Here is a 19,843-nt window from a genome sequence, read left to right as displayed (position 1 = left end):
CTTAAGCAGGAATTTCCTTCCCCTACACGAGTGGGGGCAGTCCTTGCCTTGCTATAGGAGTCAGCTTTGCGGCACAAGATTTTATGTCCCTTGCCTGTGGGTTGAGATTTTTCTCTTTCAACCCTTTGGCCTGTAGCAGTTTTCTTCCCCTATATCCTAGAGGCCAGAGCCAGGTTGGGTTTGCGTTTACTCATCCCCCAGGAGGGTGTGTCTTTGCCTGGCCCCTGTGGGCAGAAGGGTTTGGTGCTCCCTCAAGCAACTTAAAGCTTTTGCTCTGTACGAGAAAGTGGTCATGGAAATGAGCAAGGCTTCATGCCCATTCTGTAGCAGCCGTAGATCACCTGATTCTCACCTGTACTGCAAGCGAGTGTCTTGTTTCCAGACTTTCTCGTGGTATCCACTGGAGGCCCATCAGAAAGAGCTTGCCCAATAGGACAATCTCCCCTGTATCCTGAACACCAGCTATTCCACAATGACACATTAGCCCAAGTGCTTTTAATGAACAGAGGATTGTGAAACACTTGTAGAAAAAGAGATTTCCTAGGAAATAAATCTCTTTTATAGAACTAATGTTAATGTGAGTGTTATTAGAATTATAAAACCAAATCTCATATAGTTTTTCACTATCATCAACATTGAACATTTAAAGATTTAGAGAAGAGACTAATGGAGAGTATAGGTTTACTCCAACCAATTGTGGAATTTTTCAGGTCTTTGACTGCAAACTCTGTGTTCAATGCCTCGTAGTTGGCCTACGTGTTATCAGAAGGGAAGATAGTTACCTAATGATTCCCACACAAAGGATTGGAGGCTGTAGTCTGATTTTCAGGGGTCATTTAGAAATTCCATCTTACCGTGTTATCCAGTTAAGATTCTCAGCCGATCACTTTGGCGTTTTGCAGCTAAGGGGAGACTCTATTACCATGTCTCTTTCTTAGTGCATGCATTTCTCTGTTGGCAGAACCGCATTGCCAAGCGCAGTAGGAAGCTGGTGGACTACGACAGCGCCCGCCACCATCTGGAAGCACTGCAGAGCTCCAAGAGAAAGGATGAGGGTCGGATCTCTAAGGTAGGGATTGAGCCCAGGTTGGATACCACTCTCCATATTTTATGACTTGTCACAGTTCAGCTTTTTAAAATTATATGTTTCATTTTTAACAGAGATTGGAATCAAGACAAAATTTAAATTGAAACATGGTGCTTGAGGGCTGCCTTCTATTATTTTTAATTAAAATAAGATTTTTAATGTTATTGTAGAGTTTGCGAGGGTGATACTGACACATTTTGCTCAGAATGAACTTTTGCCTACAGTGTTGTGGGATCAAAGAAAGTACTGTGTGTCTGCACTTCCCTTTGTGGTTGTGGTCCACGATCAATGCTGAAATGGAGATTCAGATGGAAAACCAAGATGAAATTCTCAGATAAAACTTTGGATTGAGAGCACAGACACATGCTAGATTTTTGTAACTTTAGTTTTCTTTTAGAAAACCCATTTTCAGTAGCTTTTACCATGTATGTCAGCAACTTACAGATGCCAGCTAACTGAACTCACCTACTGTCTACACCCTTTTCTTCCAGTCTGGCCGTTTCCTGTGCCTGCACACAGCTGCCTGAATGGTCTTTCTATATCACATCTTTATTTTTTTTTTTTTATAAACAAAGTGGCTTGGATCAGACTTCGGGCTCTTATGGGTTTGGATGTGTTCTTTGGTCTCTCTTTTTTTTCTTTTTTTTATTTCAGCTTATTATGGGGGTCCAAAAAGTTCAGGTTATATATATCACCCATGTACCGTCCATCCATCTGAGTCAGAGCTTCAAGTGTGTCCACTGCTGCTTAAATCTTTTAATGGCTCCTTTTGCCTGTAGAAAAAAATTCTAAACTTTTTAGCATGTCATATAACATCTTCAACGTTTGTCTATAATTCACCTGTCCATGCTTAATCAACTTTCAAACCTCCTGTTCCCCCCTCCTTCTTCCATACACACATCATGAGAAAGAGCCTCCACGGCCTCCACATCACTCCTGAGCAGCCACAGTAACACCTGTCCTTCATGAGACGCTCATGCCAGGGACCCTGTTCCACACGCCATCTGCACTGCCTGTCCTTACACTCACAACAGCCTGTGAGGTGCACAAAGCGAAAGCAATCTGACAAGTTCCCATGGCCAGTAAGCTGGAATTCCGTCCCATGGAACTTCACCTTTATATATTGTGATATCTTCCTCGACCCCTTTAGCAAACATTTCCTGATTCCTGAAGATTCAGTTAAAATATCACTTTTTCTCTGTGGAACCTTCTCTTTTCTCTGTACACTATCTTGCCTATAGCATGCTCCATACCACACTGTGAGTCCCTTTTGTCAATACACTTTGTAATGTCATTATTTAGCCTTTCTGCTAGACTGGGTGTTTTATGGGGGGTCTGGCATCCAGTGCAGTGTCCAGTGCAGAGTTATCTGCATGGCAGGCAGTCAACATATTTTTATAGATTAAATGAATCAGCCAGAAACTGCAAAGGCAACTGTTACCGAAAGCTCATCACTTGTCCTCGAGGGCACATCAGAAGAATAAGAACAAGCGGTTGGAGGAGAAGGAAAGAGAGATTTATTACTTTGCTGGCAAAGCAGGCAAAATGGTAGACTTCATCTCAAAAATCCAAATTTCCTGAACATGAGCAGAAATACAGAGCTTTTGAAGGGTGTGCCCCTCAGTTCTGTGCTATTGTGGTTAACTATTCTAATCCTCCCATCTCTGCCAAAGACTATGATCTCTGCAGCACCCACCTGGGAGGCTGGCTCCAGCACCTGGGATGGCTGATTCCCCGGGCCCCTATTGACCACCTGCCTGGGGCCAGGAGGCAGGCTTCAGTTCTGAAAAAGAGTGGACAAAGTTTTAAGGAGAGGGAAGACATCTTTTTGCCATTTTTTTTTCAGGCCAATCCTCTGTTACACAACCATTGTAATAAATCCAGTTTCCAGTTTTAGTGTATTAATATTTCATGTTTAATTGAAACAAAGCATGTGGATTTTAACCAAATATCTCTCCTTCCCAAAATGTTTTGAGAATGTCATAAGGCTATTTCTGTTTTATATTAAATGATGCTGTTGTATATAGAAATGGCTTGTTTTTAGTGTTAATACATGTTACATATCATTTCTAGGCAGAAGAGGAATTTCAGAAAGCACAGAAAGTATTTGAAGAGTTTAACGTTGACTTACAAGAAGAGTTACCATCATTATGGTCAAGGTAAAAATGTTTATGTATAGGTTGTACATGTCCCTTTTAGAAGTTTAAGAACAGTGAATACCCTCATTTCTCTTTATTGTCTGTGATGCTTCAACGCTGTCTATAGAAGTGTTCTCTACATTTTCCAGTATGGTAGCTGCTTGTCACATGTGGCTATTGAGCACTTCGAATATGATGAGTATAATTGAAGAACTGAATTTTAAATTAATTAATTTTATTTTAATTCATGTAAATTTAAAATACCACATGTGGCTAGCAACTGCCATGTTGGGTGGCACAGTTCTAGACACTGATGTATTTCTCGAGTGAAGACCCAGATCTCAGTGAGAGACATTAGGAGAGCTGCCCTTAGTCTTGAAATTTACAACATAGCCCTTTAGCTCTTGGTGGAACCTCCTTTATTCCAAGAACCTATTTAGTCTTCTGGCTTTGATACTCTGCATTTCTCATGGAATTAAGTGCATTTTCTAGAGTTTGTTCTATTTTTCCCACTCAGTGGTAGAATGTAGAAGTTGTTGGGTGAAGTGGGGCCTTATGTCCCCCAATTTCCATCAGCACCTCCATGCTACCCCCCAGATACACAGAATCATGTTTGCCATGACACATGGTTTTCAGTTAGATCCTCTAGTCCGAACTTCCAGCCAGATGATTCCCCTAACACCTTCCTCTGTATAAAGTCTAGAGCTTCTACTTGTTCATTAAAATTGAAAGCAATTTGAGAGTTTATCTTTTTCTGTGTTCATCCCTAGTTTTTCTCTTTTTTTTTTTTTTGCCAATAATAGGCACTCTTTATTTTTGAACTACTGAAATATTTGGATGAAATTTTGGCTAGTTCACTGCTTGTACACATCACACCTTAATAACAAGCAATTACCCAAACTTCAACGTGTCTGAAATTATCTCAATGCTTATCAAATTTATGCATTCTCTCAACATCTGCATTTAGTTTTTTGGTACCATCGTCGTTGGGCTCCCAAGGCTCAAAGCTTGGAGTCATTAACTGCAGAAAACCAAAGGCCCATTAAAGAAATGGCCCACCATTTTTTGGTGTAGTATTTTGGGTTGGTCTCTCCCTCTCTTTTCTCACTGCCGCTGCCCAACCCTCATCATCCTCTTGTGAAGTGTGATGCTGGTCTGGCCCTTACATTCCTGTCTTTGCCTTCATCCTGTATACCTCTTCTTTCAGGAGCTCCACCTTGACAGCTCTGTGGCCTGCTTAGGACCTTCCTGTTTGTGCCTAAAGAAGACCTCTCCTCTCTCCCACTGAGAATTTATACAGCCTGAATAATAAATCTTTTAGGGAAATAGATGAAACAGATATCTATTTATAATTTGAATTTATTTAGTTATTCATATCTATTTAAAAATCATAAATTATATGGAATGATCTGAGTTTTTTATAAATATAGATATTACTTTGTTGCACTCACATTTCATGGAATACTTGGATCCAACATCTTTACATACATCTTTGGCATCAGTGTGTTTATCCTCACTGAAGACATTCACCAAGTCAGCCAGTAGTTCTCCAGAGCTTATCATCCTCCTCAACAGATATTCCATTTGAAACACAAGCTGTCATTTGTACACAATTAAAACAGTTATTCTCTTCCTTTCCCCTATAGAGGAATTTGTGTGATCTCCAATGTAATTACTTACTTCATCACCGTTTGAACTGATCTTCAAAAAGGCTTGGGTACCACAATGTTCAACACTTCCAGTTATGAGATAATACCCCTGGGAAGTTGCCAATTGATAACTATGAAGTAAAACCCTTGGGAAAATTGCCAGAATTTCTAAGAGGCAAATACTTATTATTTGCCTTAATATGTATTGGGCATATAACTAATTTTTTTTTCTAGTGATCTCTACAATCATCCACAAGTAGCATTGGCAGATGTTATTTCGGGCTTATTATGTGCCCCCCAAATAGTATTTAGTTATTCAAAGTAAACTAATTATCAGAGTGTCTTGTAAAATGAAAGACTTTGTAGAGACTGTAAAACAAAGGGAACATCTCAGGGATAATTTTGGTAAAAAACTTTTTTCCTTTTCTGGTCATACATAGTATAAATGTTTCAATGCTTTCTAGATCAATCTAACTCCTCATTCTGGCACTCAGGAAATAACATCTGTCAGTGCTAGTTTTTCAATCCAGATCCTGCCCTTTGATCAAAACCTGGCTTAGGCCTTCCTTTCTATATAGTTTGTTTCTTAGACTAAATCCAGATTATTATTCAACCACAATAGTTATGTGCAGTGTGTGTGTGTGTGTGTGTGTGTGTGTGTGTGTGGTGTGAAAGAGCAAGAGAGAGATCATTTTTTTTGAATACTTTCTATTTGCCAGGTATCATTTTATGCACTTTATGTACATACCCTCTATCACAATTACATACCTCTCCATTTTACAGATGAGAAACCTAAGGATCATACTGGTTAAATACTTTCCTAAGATTATAAAGCTTATGAATCCTAAATGTGGCATTTGAGAACACTTCTGTGATTTTTTTCTTTCTGTAAATCGTGCTGCCTTTATCTGGGGCCTCTCTATCTAAAATGATATTGCATACAGTCATGATCTTCCAAGTTATTTCATGAATGCATATGTTCTTTTCCTAGACATATTGTTCAGCGTTGGAATTGAAGTTAGTACTTTTTTATCTTCTGGGCTTCCTATGGTCAAATGTATAATACTGGGCATGCAGTAATGAACATATTAAATATTAGTGACTAATGAGTGAAATCCCGCATCACACTATTCAAAATCATTACAAATGCTGGGTGGAATGTTCTCTATGTCTGTCAGTTTCAGTTGGACTATAATATTGTTCAAGTCCTCTGTTTTCTTAGTGATCTTCTGCCATTTGTTCTATTCATTACTGAAAGCGAGATATTGAAGTCTCCAACAATTACTGGGTCTGCTTTTATCTTCAGTTCCATTAGCTTTGGCTTCATGTATTTTGGGGCTGTGCTGTTAGGCATAGATATGTTTATAGGTGTGTCTTCTTGATGGATTGGCTCTTTTATCTTTGTATAACATTCTTCTTTGTCTCTGATAATAAATTTTGTCTATTTTGTCTGATATTGCCGTAGCCACTTCAGCTCTCTTTTGGTTACTTTTGCATGGTGTATCTTTTTCCATTCTTTTATTTCCTACGTATTTGTGTTTTTGAATCTAAAATGTGTGTCTTATAGACAGTATTTAGTTGGATCATTTGTGTATGTGTGTGTGTGTATGTGTTATCCATTCTGTGAACCTCTTCCTTTTGATTGGTGTGCCTAGTCCATTTACCTTTCATGTGATTACCTATAAAGTAGGATTTCTGTCTACCATTTTGTAATTGCTTTCAGTGTATCTTATGTCTTTTTTGTTTCTCTATTCTTCCATTACTGCCATGTTTAGAAAACTTTTAAAATTTTGGATATATTAAGGAAAAGAGAAATGAACCACTACCTAGAGGGGGTGCAAGTTCATCAGATTCATTTATCATTCATTCAGCACATATTTACTGACTACCACTGTGTACCAAGCACTCTTTTAGGTGCTCACAGTCCTATACTGAAAGTTTTTGTCTTCTTGGAGCTTACATTGAAGGATAGAGAAAGGTAGTTACCTAAAAAGCAAATAAAGAATAAGATGTCAGACAACAAGTTTAATGCAGAAAATAAAACTGCATAATTTAACAGAGAGTAACATGGAAACTGTAGTTTGAGTGGTTAGGGAAGGCTTCTTTCAAAGAGACCATGTATGAAGAAAAGGAAGTTTTGGGGAAACACTGAGTTCCATTTTGTGTATGATGAATTTGAAGATCATAAAGAAGTTTAAAGGATTTGTATGGAGCTAAGTCTGAAGCTCACAGAGAAGGTGGGAATCATTGCCATAAGGGTGGTAATGATGTCATGGGAGTTGATGAGTAGGAAGTCAGATCATGTGGCAAGATGAGGGCCAATGACAGAATCTTTGAGAGCACCAATATTGAAAGAATTTGGAAAAGAAGAAATAATTAGAGATGTGGAAGGCGCTCTGAAAGAGTGGTATCTCAAAAAGCCGAGAATGGAGAAAACATTACAAATGAGGGAGTGCCCAGAATATCATTAGTAACAGAGGGATGAGGCAGGTGAGGACTGGAGATGCTTCGCCTTTGGTGAACTTCCAGGGAGGCCTCAGCAGACGGTGGGAGCAGAAGCTCCACTACAGGCCTCGGAGCCTCCATGGGAGGTGAGGAAGCAGCAGAAGCAGGTCTCTGTTATTCTGAGGACCCCGACTCTGATGGACGTGAGGAAATAGTGACAGAGGGAGAATATAGGGCAAGAGAGGCCTTTAAAATAGCTTTTGTCATTTTGAGAAGATGGCAGTGGCTGTGGGGAAGATGGGATGATTTGGTACTGAAGATATGTGGGGTAAATGTGGTAAGAACGAGCAAGGAGGGAGCGATGGGACTGGCCAGACAATGTTGAGGGTTGCACCACAGGGCCTGAGCTAGATAAAGCAGGAAGTTCATAGCCTAGAAGAAAAGGGGCATTGATCCCACAGAGGTTAAAAGGATGTCAGCAGGTGGAATGGAAATGAGTGAATGGGGGCTCTTGTGGCTTAGGAAACTAGGTTATTGGGGGGCCACTGATTGCCCCATTTTGGAGGTGGAACAGGTGTGAGTGGTGGCAAGACCCAGAATGTGCAGTGGCCACTGCAGAGTGTGTCATGGGGTCATCAGCAGGGGGCTCGTTTCTTGGCTGGATAGTCCTGTGGATGTCAGGATTTGCTGTGTTAATGTTAGCATTTGGTGAGGGAGAGACAGGGAAACCATGAGATATGCCATTGTGGACAGTGGATGGGTCTGGGGGTGACCTGGGAGTTTGCTAGATGAGCCGGGAAGAGGTTGAATATGTTGCCATCAGTCTCAGGAGGATGGTAAGGAGCTCAGAGAATTGGAAAAGAACTAGAAGAAAACTTTTCTTCCTCCCACCCCATCTCCATGGTGAGGGAGGGGTGGCAGAGGATGCCTCCTCCACTGCAGGGGGCTCTGGGGAAAGCAGCGACACTCCCCTCCAGGCCAGGCAGGTTTCCCTTAGGGCTCACAGAGGGGAGAGAGTTCTGGCCTGCAAACTGTGGCTGAGATAAGCTCAGCTCTTAATTCTTTCCACTGTTTCCGGGAACAAAGTAATGTCTTAATGAAGAAATAAAGTTGGCTTTGACAGCTAATCAGAAGAGGCCTGAAGATGCCACATTTGGGGAAATGGTAATGTCTCAGAATCCCTTGTTTATGAAGAACTTGCGAAATGAAACTTCCAAGCAGATACCAGATTCCAGAGCCTCGTACTCCTTGTGTTTGTATATTTCACTGCTGGTGACGCTAGTCTTTTACAAGGCAAGGTCACGTAAGAATATGCTATTCTAGTGGAACGAGTGCCAGATTTTTCATTCATTGGCTTGTTTACTTGTTCATTCATTCATTCATTCATTCATGGTATGTTGACCGCATGTCTGTTATGTGCACGGCGCTGTATTAGGTGCTGGAGCTGGAACAGTGTTGCCAAAGGCATCCCCACTTCACAGTCTCTGATTTCATAAATTGGAGAAAATCACTATACGACAAGTTGCATTAAAGTGTTGGACACTTTCTTCTAAATAAATATATACTATTTCATTTAATTTCTAAATCTTTAAAAGAAGCAATAAAAATATTAAGAAAGTATAGACGTTTGTTTGGTTATTCTAAATAAGGCATTTCTTCCTGGTAGTATACCAATTATTTCTCAAAGTTGATGTAACAACTTAAGATATGCTGTATATCAGAAAACAAAATTTAAACATAGAAGGAGGGGGATTCTTTTTTTGCTAAATGAATGCAAGTTTCAATATGTTTGATAGAAATGCCCTTATGAATTGTTAAGAAAAAAACAGACACTAAGAAATAAGCAAATATTAATATAATGAGTAGATTTAGGAAAGAAGAAATACAAATGGGCAATAAATAGATGAAAAAAGTGTTCACTTTAATAAAAGGAATATAAATTTAAGAGTCGGTGAGATGCTAACTTTTGGCTATCAAATTTACAAAGGTTGTGTATAAGGTGATGTTCAAAGTTGAACAAATTGCCTGACGGAGCAGTTTGGCAGTGAACAGCAAAGGTTCTATTGTCCATGCCTTTCACCAGCATGTAGGATCAAAAAGCCTATTCAAAGGAAATTACTAAGCTGTGCACAAAGTTTTAATCATAGACATTCATTAGGGTTTTGGTATAACAATACCTGCCAGTCAAGTTTAACTACATGCCTCTCCCATCTTTACCCACCTTCTGTTTAAATATGGCTGATCCCCTGCAGCCCTGGGTTGTCCTCCCAAGCAGATGTTAGCAGCTGGCACAGGGCCCGTTACTCCTCTCTCCTGTCGGTTCCTGTAGCTGTTTCTGCCCATACCCACTTTTTTTTTTTAACAGACCAAGTCTCGTATAGTCCCCCAGGCTGGAGTGCAGTGACATGATTATAGCTCACTGTAACCTCAACCTCAAACTCTTGGGCTCAAGCAATCCTTCCACCTCAACCCCTTGAGTACCTGGGACTATAGATGCTTGCCACCGTGACTGGCTAATATGTTTTTTTTTTTTTGTAGACAGGATCTCACTGTGTTGCCTAGGCTGGTCTTGAATTCCTGGACTCAAACGATCCTCCAGACTTGGCCTCCCAATGTGCTGGGATTATAAGCATAGCCACCATGTCTAGCCGTCCACTCATTTTTGATATTTGCAGTGGTCCCCAGCCTTTTTGGCATCAGGGGCTGGTTTCACGGAAGATGATTTTTCCATGGACTGGGGCTGGGGCCCTGGGGTGCAGAGCTCAGGCAGTGATGTGAGGCCTGTTTCTTAACTGGCCACGGAGCAGTAACAGGCTATGGCCTGGGGGTTGTAGACCGCAGATATGGCCTTTTGTGGTAACTTTATGTTCACATGCAGTTCTGTAATCTCTGCTTCTTTCTCTTACAAATACATTTCCATTTTAAGTATGAACAGAGCATTTGTTCATTAATCAGCCCCTCTGGGTGCTCCTCTAACTGGATAGTAAATTCCTGGAGCTACCTTAGCTCCCCACTGTGCATGTACCCAGAGTTATTTGCTGAGCAATTGAAGGAGGAAAGGTGTTAAGAATTACCGGCTTGTTGGATTGGGGTCCTAGAGAAGGGGTCACAGGTTGCCGCTCACAGTTCCCCAGGAGGAGTTCTCTGCTCAGTGAAAGTGTGCTCTCACTTTTGCTGAACAATTGGAATCAATTTTCCCTCTATCAAACAAATTTTGGAGTCCCAATATATAATACTGAAAGCGGATCATTTATATTTTATAAAAATTAATAATAAAGCTCTCAAATCTTGGAATGTTTACAAGATACATATCTAAAATATAAACAAATTCTTAGGGCAGTGGTTCTGAAAGTGTTGTCTCTAAACCAGCAGCATCAGTATCACCTAGAAACTTGAGAATGCAAATTCTCAGTCTCCCCACCCAGACCTACTAAATCTGAAACAAGCCTTCCAGGTGATTCTGATGCACATTAAAGTTTGAGAACCACTGTCTTAGGGTAGTAACTGAATTTTGGGAGATGTCGTGGTCTATGCCAAAAGATTTTTTTTTGGTGTATGAACAGATGAGGAAAGGTTGGGCGTACTCTGGGTTAAGTATTTTATTTAATCCAATGTTATTCAAAATTGTGTAAAGAAAATCTGGTTTGAATATGTTTGATTGCCATTAAAAAATCCATTTTTCTGACTGGTCTTTCCCTCTCTCTTCTTTCCTCTTCCTATTTCCACATGTTAGACGAGTTGGATTTTACGTCAATACTTTCAAAAACGTTTCCAGCCTTGAAGCCAAGTTTCATAAGGAAATTGCAGTGGTGAGTCATGATGATTATTTTTACATATGGAATATAAAGTAAAGGAAGATTTATTTTGGAAACAAATGAAATGGCACAGCATTATCCCAAGAATTCACTCTTTTGTATGTTTCATTTAGTAGTGTGTTATTACTCTCAGTAATACTTGTATAGTTTTGTAGTGACCACATAGTTCTCTGTATGTTTGGAAGATTTTATCACAGTTTCACAGACGTCTTTCTTTTTTCAGTCAGTTTATAAAGTTGGAATTTCAAGTGCTGTTTTAAGCTAATGAAAATTGTTCTCAAAATGTTTAGATAATCGGCAACTCCGTTGTTGACTGATGTTTTCTCAGTTGAACGGGGTGGTTGTGTGGCTATTTCTAGTGGAGTTAATGTAAACAGTAAGCTTTTGTTTTCTGCTCTGTACTCTGATTAACAAATATATTTTAATTTTTTTTTAGTTTATTTGTTCTTATTTTAGTTTTGACATGGATTTTAAATTTGGATGACATATATACAGAATTTCAGTTATCCTGAGGCCATCCAAACTATCATAAGATTCTTAGTTTCTCAATAAACAATTTTTTTCTTGGGGAGAACAGCCTGAATTGGCACCAGGATGACTTGCAGCTAATAGACAAGTGGCCTCTGTCCCCTTAGCTTTGCCACAAACTGTATGAAGTGATGACGAAACTGGGCGACCAGCACGCCGACAAGGCCTTCACCATTCAAGGAGCTCCCAGGTAGGCCACTGTTGATCAGAGCACCTGGAACGTGCTGCCTGTTGGAATGTCTGCAGTCTGTGGCCCAGCCTGTCCTATTCTGTCCATCCTGCAGAAGTCTCCAAGGGGCCTTTCCACCTGGAGGCTGACACTAACCTTAGTTCTGTGCTTTTGCATTTACTTCTGGTCTCAGCGAGGGTTCTTCTTGGCACAATAGAATTGACTCTCTGCCCCTCTCTGCTTTCCACGGGACCTGGTAGCCTTGGTGTGAAATTTTAATATCTCATTTCTAGTTGCACACTTGTTACTTTCTCTGGAGAAGAAAGGAATTCCCAAAACCTGTGACAGTTCTGATTCTTACCATGAGTTCTGATGACCCATTTTGGGAAAGGAAAGGGGAAGTGAGGACCCCCCCCATCATCTTTCCTCCTAACTCTTGATCTGGCAAATGCTGAGTTGTTTCTGTTCTGTGGCACGTTGCTGTTCTGAGCACGCCAGTCCAATACACTGAAGGCCCAGTGATCCATCTAGGTTCACTGTCTACCTTGCTGGAGTTCAGCTTCATGCCGCTTTCTCCTGTGATTTTGGAACCCCTCTTATTCCAGCCTTCTCAGGCATTATGCACTCAGAGAATGCAGGCTAGCGAGCCTTGGGCTGGATGTCAGAAGACCCAGCTTTCAGTTTTGTGACCCTGCAGTTAACTTGCTTTCCTTAAGTCCAATAACCTCTCTGGTTAAAGGTCTCGTTGTTTTTACTCAATAGAGAAAAAATAAGATACCATTGAACTAAATGATTTCAAGGTAATACATAGTCCTGACGATCTGTATTTGCAATTTGAACATCAATCAGTGCCCACACTTATACCCGCGCAGTTATAACAGCACACATAGATATATACGTGCACCAACTTCTACATACGGTCGCGTTTGGATCCCTCTGGTGATGGCTAGTTTTCTTATTGCCTGCTCTTGCATTAGACATAGCCTCTGCTACAGCTGCTGTACCAAGTGAGCAGTAGATGTATCCACTCTTTCCCAGGGGAAGAACATTACCTGAAAGAACACATGAAAGGAGCAGAGTTACTGTTTTCAATACAGTTATTTCACTACTGGGCTAGGCAAAAAGGAAAAATGAGAACAGGAATATCGAAGTGACATTTGGGTGTTTTAAAAATTAGTGGTTGCTCCCTTACATGGAAATGAAAGAGACAAATGTACATGACAATTTCAATGTTGCTGTGTTAGATAAAGTGAAGAGAAAATGGAGCCAGGACCGGTTAACAAATGTTCTTTTCATTTTTTCAACATTCCTCTGCAGAATGAGGTGGTGAGTGAGCTCAGTGGAATCTCTGCTAGGCATAGATGGGGGCTGTGTTTCCCGGCAGAGGACATGATTGCTGGCACGTGGCCCCAATCATGCGCTGTGTCCATGTTCTCTACAGCACCCAGCTCCCTCGGCCCCCTGAGTGTGTAGACTGTGTGTATGTGCTGTCCTATTTTGGAGTATAGGCTCTGTTCTTTTGAGCTGTAGACTTTAGAAATTCTTAGAGAGTAGGATGTGTCCCGAGTGCTTCTTAGTCATCACATTTGGGCCGTTCCCAAGCATCTGGCCCGGTGCCGGGAACTTGGTGGGTTCTCAGTAAACATTACTGAGTCTCGCCCATCACACGATTTGTTTGTACAGTTCAAAGTGTCTGCTTTGAGTAATTGTTTTATAAGGTGTAGAAAGGGTAATTAGTGGATTTATTTCCGAATGTCATCAGAAAGCACTTGTCCAAAATCTTTATTACACTATCCTAAGGCTGCCTTTTAACGTAAAATTTGCAATTTCCAGAGTAGGTTTTTCTATAGATTCAGACATGGAAAGATTCTCTTGTGAATAAAAAGCGAAACCAGTTAAATTAATTCAGCCTGTGTTTGGAAGATTCTTGCAGAGCTTGTTTGAAAGAACAGGGAGTTTGGGTTACTAAGTGCTGAATTCAGATCCGCTAAATTGCTGGGTGACTTTAGGGTTGTTTTAACATCTCTATGCCCCACTTTCCTCACCTGTGGAATGGGGACAATCAGGCATGGCTGCTGTGAAGATAAGAGATAACACATGAATGGGGTCTGGCACGCAGTGGGCAATAAATGTACCAGTTGTCACCATCACCGTGACAGCTAGCCGGGATTAACCTGGAAGGGGAGCAGGATAACAGTATGTGTTATGCTTCAGGATTTCTCTGGGATGGAGAAGCCCTGATTGGATGAGTACTGTTCCTTAGAAGGCCCCTTGCTTAATCCCCTATGTTCATCTAGTGATTCGGGTCCTCTCCGCATTGCAAAGACACCGTCGCCGCCCGAGGAGCCCTCTCCCCTCCCGAGCCCGACAGCTAGTCCGAATCACACACTGGCACCCGCGTCTCCTGCGCCCGCACGGCCTAGGTCACCTTCGCAGGTAGGAGGATTAAATATTTTGGTGGACAGAAGAACTCGTGGTGAGGTGGCCCATCAGAGATAATACCATGGTGAAGTTTGCAGTTGGGGAGACTCAGGTGTGAGGTTCTAGGTATTGCGATTATCACTATCTACCTGTTTTTCATATTTGACTGTTTATATTTGCACACACGCCCTACGTTTGAGTCCGTTGGGACTTCCCAGCCCCTTCTCAGCTTGCTCAGGCTAGCACGCTCTCCTCTTCTGCCATCTCTTGCTCTCAGAATTCTCTCATTCAAGGCTCCATTACTCCTTGTCCATGAAACCTGCCCTCTCCTGGGGGTTTAGATAACATTCAGGGCAAGTACTGCCAAGAGAAGCAGTTATGTTTATGTCACTTCACATTTTTGTGTGTCACTTGTACTATACTGTATATGAGTAGCTACTTAATTAAACTGTATGGAACACGAGATTGAAAAGGAACAGTAAGGGGTGGTCAAAGGTAACTATAGAGAAAAATTGCCAGCTTTATTTTCCTACTTTGGGTAAAAAGAAAATTCCTGTAGGAAAACTCCAAGTCCCCAGTCCAGTTCACGCTTTCACGTACAGATGCTTTTTGACTTACCATGGGGTTACGTCTCAATAAACCCTTTGTAGGTCGAAGATATTCTAAGTGAAAAATGCATCTAGTACACCTAACCTAATGAACACCACAGCTTAGCCTAGCCTGCCTTAAATGTGCTCAGAACACTCACCCTGGCCTGCAGGTGGGCAGAATCACCTGTCAGCGCAGTGCACTGCGGAGTGCTGGGTGTTTACCCGCATGCTCCTGTGGTGGCCTGGGAGCTGCCCCTGCCCAGCAGCACGAGAGAGGGTCTCAGCTTCCTTCTGAATGTGTATCATTTTGCACTGTCAAAAAAATCTGGGATCAAACCACCTTAAGTAAAGGACCATCTGTATATGGTTGAACTAAGGAAAGTCTTAAGAGGATATACATAATGGATAGACCTTTAAATTTCTTACTTTTCAAAATCCTGGAGAGTAAAGTAAAATGTAACCTGCCTGTCATTGATCTCATTGATTCACATGAAAAGCTTGCTTGATTTTAGGTTTGAAATTCTAATTTATTGCTGGAGTGAGAAATCATTCTCAGTTTAATTCAGGGAGAGTATTGCCTTAGTGTAACCTTGAAGGTATAGGTACCTGCACCTGCACTTCTGAGTATATCGTTTCATTTCATTTCATATTTAATGACCTAATACTTGTGTTGAGATGAATGGACTCTCATAGCCTGAGTTTTTTCCACTGGACCCTTGCTTTTCGGTGCTCAAAGAGCCACCCACGTAGACAGCATTCTTCCCCTGAATCAGGTAGGCTTATTTCTATACACAGATCTAAGTTTCAATCAGAGATCAGTCTGTCCTCCTAGCTCTGTTCACATGATAGTTCTTCATGTCTCATACGTCATCTTTAGCTGAATTAATGCTTACATTTAATGCTTCCTAGACAAGGAAAGGGCCTCCCGTTCCACCTCTGCCTAAAGTCACCCCAACAAAGGAACTGCAGCAGGAGAACATCATCAGTTTCTTTGAGGATAACTTTGTTCCAGAAATCAGCGTGACTACACCTTCCCAGGTGAGTGCGGGTTCAGAGCTGGGAAGCCCATGAAAGTGCCATGGCAGAGGGACTGCCAGCGGTCAGCTCTAAGGGAAATGGCAGACTTTGGAGCCAATGATGTAAGTTTAATTGTCATTCAGGTTTGTCTTCATTATTTGATATGTCTGAAGCATTCTTAAATGGGAGGTATACATTATTTGAAAATAGTCTTATATTTTTAAGACTAGTATATACATATGATAGAAAATTGGGAAAATACCAAAAAGTATAAAATGAGTGAGTTTAATAATCACTTAAATCATACCACTCCAACATAACCGCCAATGTATTTTGGTCCGTTTTCTTTTAGTGTTTTTCCTCCCCAGAGTGTATATCAGTTTTGCACCATAAAATTCAGATTATCCTGATATGTGTTCCTGAATTTTCTACTTTATTTTACTGAGCATTTTTTCATGGTATAATATTGTGTTTGTGAAAACACATTTAGCCACAGTATTCTGTCAGCTGGACGTACCAACCCCTGAGTGTTGGTCACAGGTTGCTTCTGATTTTTCTGTTGCTTCATCAGCACTTCGGGGAACATCTGTGTGTGTGTGTGTGTGTGTGTGTGTGTGTGTGTGTGTGTGTATAAAATTCACGTTTGTGCCCTCTATGATTTCTTTTCTATTGATTCCTAATAGAGAACAGAAAAAAGAAATTAAAGGATGTGAATAAGTTTAAGTCTTTTGCCCTTCACCTGGGTCGTATCATTTATGTGATTTGGCAGATGGAGAGGTCAGTGTTCCTACTGCTTTTGAAGATACCTGGTGGCACAAGTCCCACCAGCAGCTGCTTGCAGGCCTGTCCCTGCTAGCAACTGGGTTATCTCATTGACTGAGGAATAGTTGTGACTTCCAGAGCTGCTCCCAATGCCATTGAAACCATCTCTTTGTTTTGCAGGCAAAAGTCCCCAGAGAAGTCAGGCCAACACCATTTCCTCTCAGTGTTCTCTGAAATCATATTTATATTTTGCAAAAGGTGCTAATGCAATACTGCAATTACTGAGGAAATCAATGACCACACATCCCAACTACAATAATATCCCTATTACAGTCACATCTTGTTGATAATAGTAGAGATAACCAGGACCTTAGAAAATAAGAACTCAGAAGCAATGCAGTGGCAAATCATGATTTGTCATCCCTTTCGAGGACGCTTATCAACAGGCATGATGCTTTAATCTATTGTTTTCCTTCTGCTATTGTTTGTATGAGATGCTGAGTTTGGTAAACTAACTAGAGCTTGAAATGTGATTGAGCAGCTCCTTTGAGGAGGGGGAACTGCGTGTTTACCTGTGCTTGGGCAAATCACATGTCTGTGAATACAGAGATGCCACCAGGGACAGCTGCCTTAGAGCCAAAGGATCTTACCCAGCATCTGTCAGTTGCCCTTGGCACCAGCATGAGCAGTTTCAATTTCCAATTGTTTTTTTTTTTTGAGACAGAGTCTCACTCTGTTGCCCAGGCTAGAGTGCTGTGGCATCAGCCTAGCTCACAGCAACCTCAAACTCCTGGGCTTAAGCGATCCTACTGCCTCAGCCTCCCAAGTAGCTGGGATTACAGGCATGCACCATCATGCCCAGCCAATTTTTTCTACATGTCTTTAGTTGTCCAGCTAATTTCTTTCTATTTTTAGTAGAGATGGGGTCTTGCTCTTGCTCAAGCTGGTCTTGGACTCCTGAGCTCAACAATCCACCCGCCTCAGCCTCCCAGAGTGCTAGGATTACAGGTGTGAGGCACCGCACACGGCCTTAATTTCCAATTTTTGTAGTCCCTTTGTATTTTCTTCTTGCCAGCTTCATTGTATTTTTTGCTATGTGAATTTTCAACCCCAGAATGTTTTAGGGTGATGACACCCTTATTCGGTTGCTTTCTCCTGGGACCTCCAAGAACATCCTCTCAATTCATCACAAATAGAGACTTTGGTCACCTAGAAGCCTTGTGTACTTAGCTGAGGACATCCTCATTTAGTAGATGAAGTAGCTGAAGTAGAGACAGCATGACACACAGACATGCGAAGTAAAGATGAGGCTCAGAAGCGTTCTTTCTTTTAAATTTTTTCTTTTATTTGCAATTTACTGGCTCATCGATAAGGACTCTTGATGGTAAGGGGAGAAAAAGAATCAAAGCCCTTTTGAAAATTGCAAATGCCAGGAGAGGGCCCTGGGAGCATTAACGTTACTGATATTGTTGAGTGAAACTGGTGCAAAAAATGAAGAGTTGCGGGAGAGGGAGAGGAAGCTTTCTCCAGCTGCGGCCCCTGCAAGGACATGGGTCGCCCGTAGAGCCCCCTGCCTGGGCTTTGCTAGTGCTTTGTGCATGAGCCCAGGGCTGTGGGGAAGGAGGGAAAAGCACCTCTCCACCTACACCTTTTATAACTTCCAGGCAATTTTGAAAGAACTACCCACCAGAGACATGATAGGGGTGTACTTTGGGGGGTACAGCCTCACTTGTATATATTTTTAAATCTGGGGAGGGAGCAGAAAGGGTTTCTCTCATTTTCCTGCATCTGAGAAGGAACATGGCTCCAGCAGCTGGACCACACTGTGGGAGCCACTGGTTTGAGCCATCAGGGTTTCACATGGCACCAATCTGTGCCGATTAGCAACAGCTTTCTTCCAGGGACACATCCAGCTGAGTCAAGTGCATGTTAATGATTAGCCATTTATAAGTGTTGCGTCTAAAAATAGCGTGACTGAAAGAGTGCCATATTTAGGGCTGGTGGACACATACACATATATGTGTGTGCTTGTAATATCAGATATGTTGATCAGATTGTATGTCAAGCTACATTTTATAATTGAATGGGTCACAGCATCTGGACAGCAATGTGTTTGACAGTGCACAGATAAGTGGATAAAAGGGAATAAATAACAGTGCTTGGAAACAATGAGATAACCAACTGCAAGAAAGTAGAGTATTGAAAACTAGAGGGCTGAGATGTATCTGAAAAGGTTTTTCCTGATACACATAATAATGTAGAATGATATATTTACATTTTGTTTTAATATTAATTTTTTTCTTAATGAATCATCCACATTTAGAAGGTAGGTTTATGTAGCCAGTTTGCTATTTTTATCATGTCCTTAATGGGAGAAAAAAAAGCATTTGTGTTAATCCTGCCCAGAAGCTCAAAATGTAATGACTGAAGTGTACCCAGTCTCTGATGGTTTGTGTGTCTCCTGCACTAAGCAGCGTTACAGCAATGATTCTCTCCTGACTGTCCTGAGATTGAAAATAGAAATCCATCAGGCCTACAGAGCCCTCTAATGACCCAAATGTTCAATATAGCATAGAATTTTCTCTGGAAAAGGTCCTTATTGACTCACAAGGAGATGCCCCATGGTCAAGACCCAAGGGCTTACCTTGTTTTTCTGGTTCTGTGTGTATCTTCCTAAGGACAAGTCATAGTTCTCTGTTTTTCCCTCACAAGAACTTAGAAAGAAATCCTGTGTGTTTTTGTCTCTGTGTGTGTGTGTGTGTGCATGTGTGTGTCCCTGTGTTATTTTTTAAAGCAGCATTTTTCAAAGTGTGTTTTTGAGGAAAAGTAATCTCAGTAGATGCAGAGAAAGGGGGTCTTTGGTCATATGGGACTGCGGGCTACATCACTTTTGCTTTTTCACAGTTCACGTCAGCATGTTCAAGGCTCTGAGAAGTTCTGTAACAAACCCCATTAGAGTGTGTTTAAGCCAGAGTTTCTCAGTCTCCCCTGCACCCCCAAAATACCCTGTTCCTGGGAAATGAGTGTTTGGGGAAACATTTTAAGAAGTGAACATTTAAAAGATATTACATTCCTGGAAACTAAATATATGGCATATATATAAGATTTTAACAGGATATCAAGACAAAAAGTAAAGCAATCACGTATGTATACATATACATATGTGCAAGGTTGTTTCTCTGTCTCTTTCCTTTTTCTTCAAAAGATGTTTCATACTGTTTT

General features: G+C 41.2%; 1 protein-coding gene across 2 annotated transcripts in view; it reads left to right on the top strand.

The window, feature by feature from the left end:
• The window catches only part of AMPH (amphiphysin), a 222,960-nt gene that overhangs the window by 149,459 nt on the left and 53,658 nt on the right, over positions 1–19,843 (top strand). For both annotated transcript variants that reach the window (XM_045564376.1, XM_045564375.1), the window contains exons 6-11: positions 962–1,069; positions 3,161–3,246; positions 11,053–11,128; positions 11,770–11,852; positions 14,129–14,267; positions 15,752–15,880. In XM_045564376.1, the coding sequence (XP_045420332.1) occupies positions 962–1,069; positions 3,161–3,246; positions 11,053–11,128; positions 11,770–11,852; positions 14,129–14,267; positions 15,752–15,880 (621 nt within the window). The remainder of the gene's footprint in view (positions 1–961; positions 1,070–3,160; positions 3,247–11,052; positions 11,129–11,769; positions 11,853–14,128; positions 14,268–15,751; positions 15,881–19,843) is intronic.

Source organism: Lemur catta, chromosome 11 (assembly GCF_020740605.2).
Source record: "Lemur catta isolate mLemCat1 chromosome 11, mLemCat1.pri, whole genome shotgun sequence".
Lineage (NCBI taxonomy): Eukaryota > Metazoa > Chordata > Mammalia > Primates > Lemuridae > Lemur > Lemur catta.
Note: the sequence above shows the minus strand (reverse complement) of the source record. Positions and strands in the feature narration are given on the sequence as shown.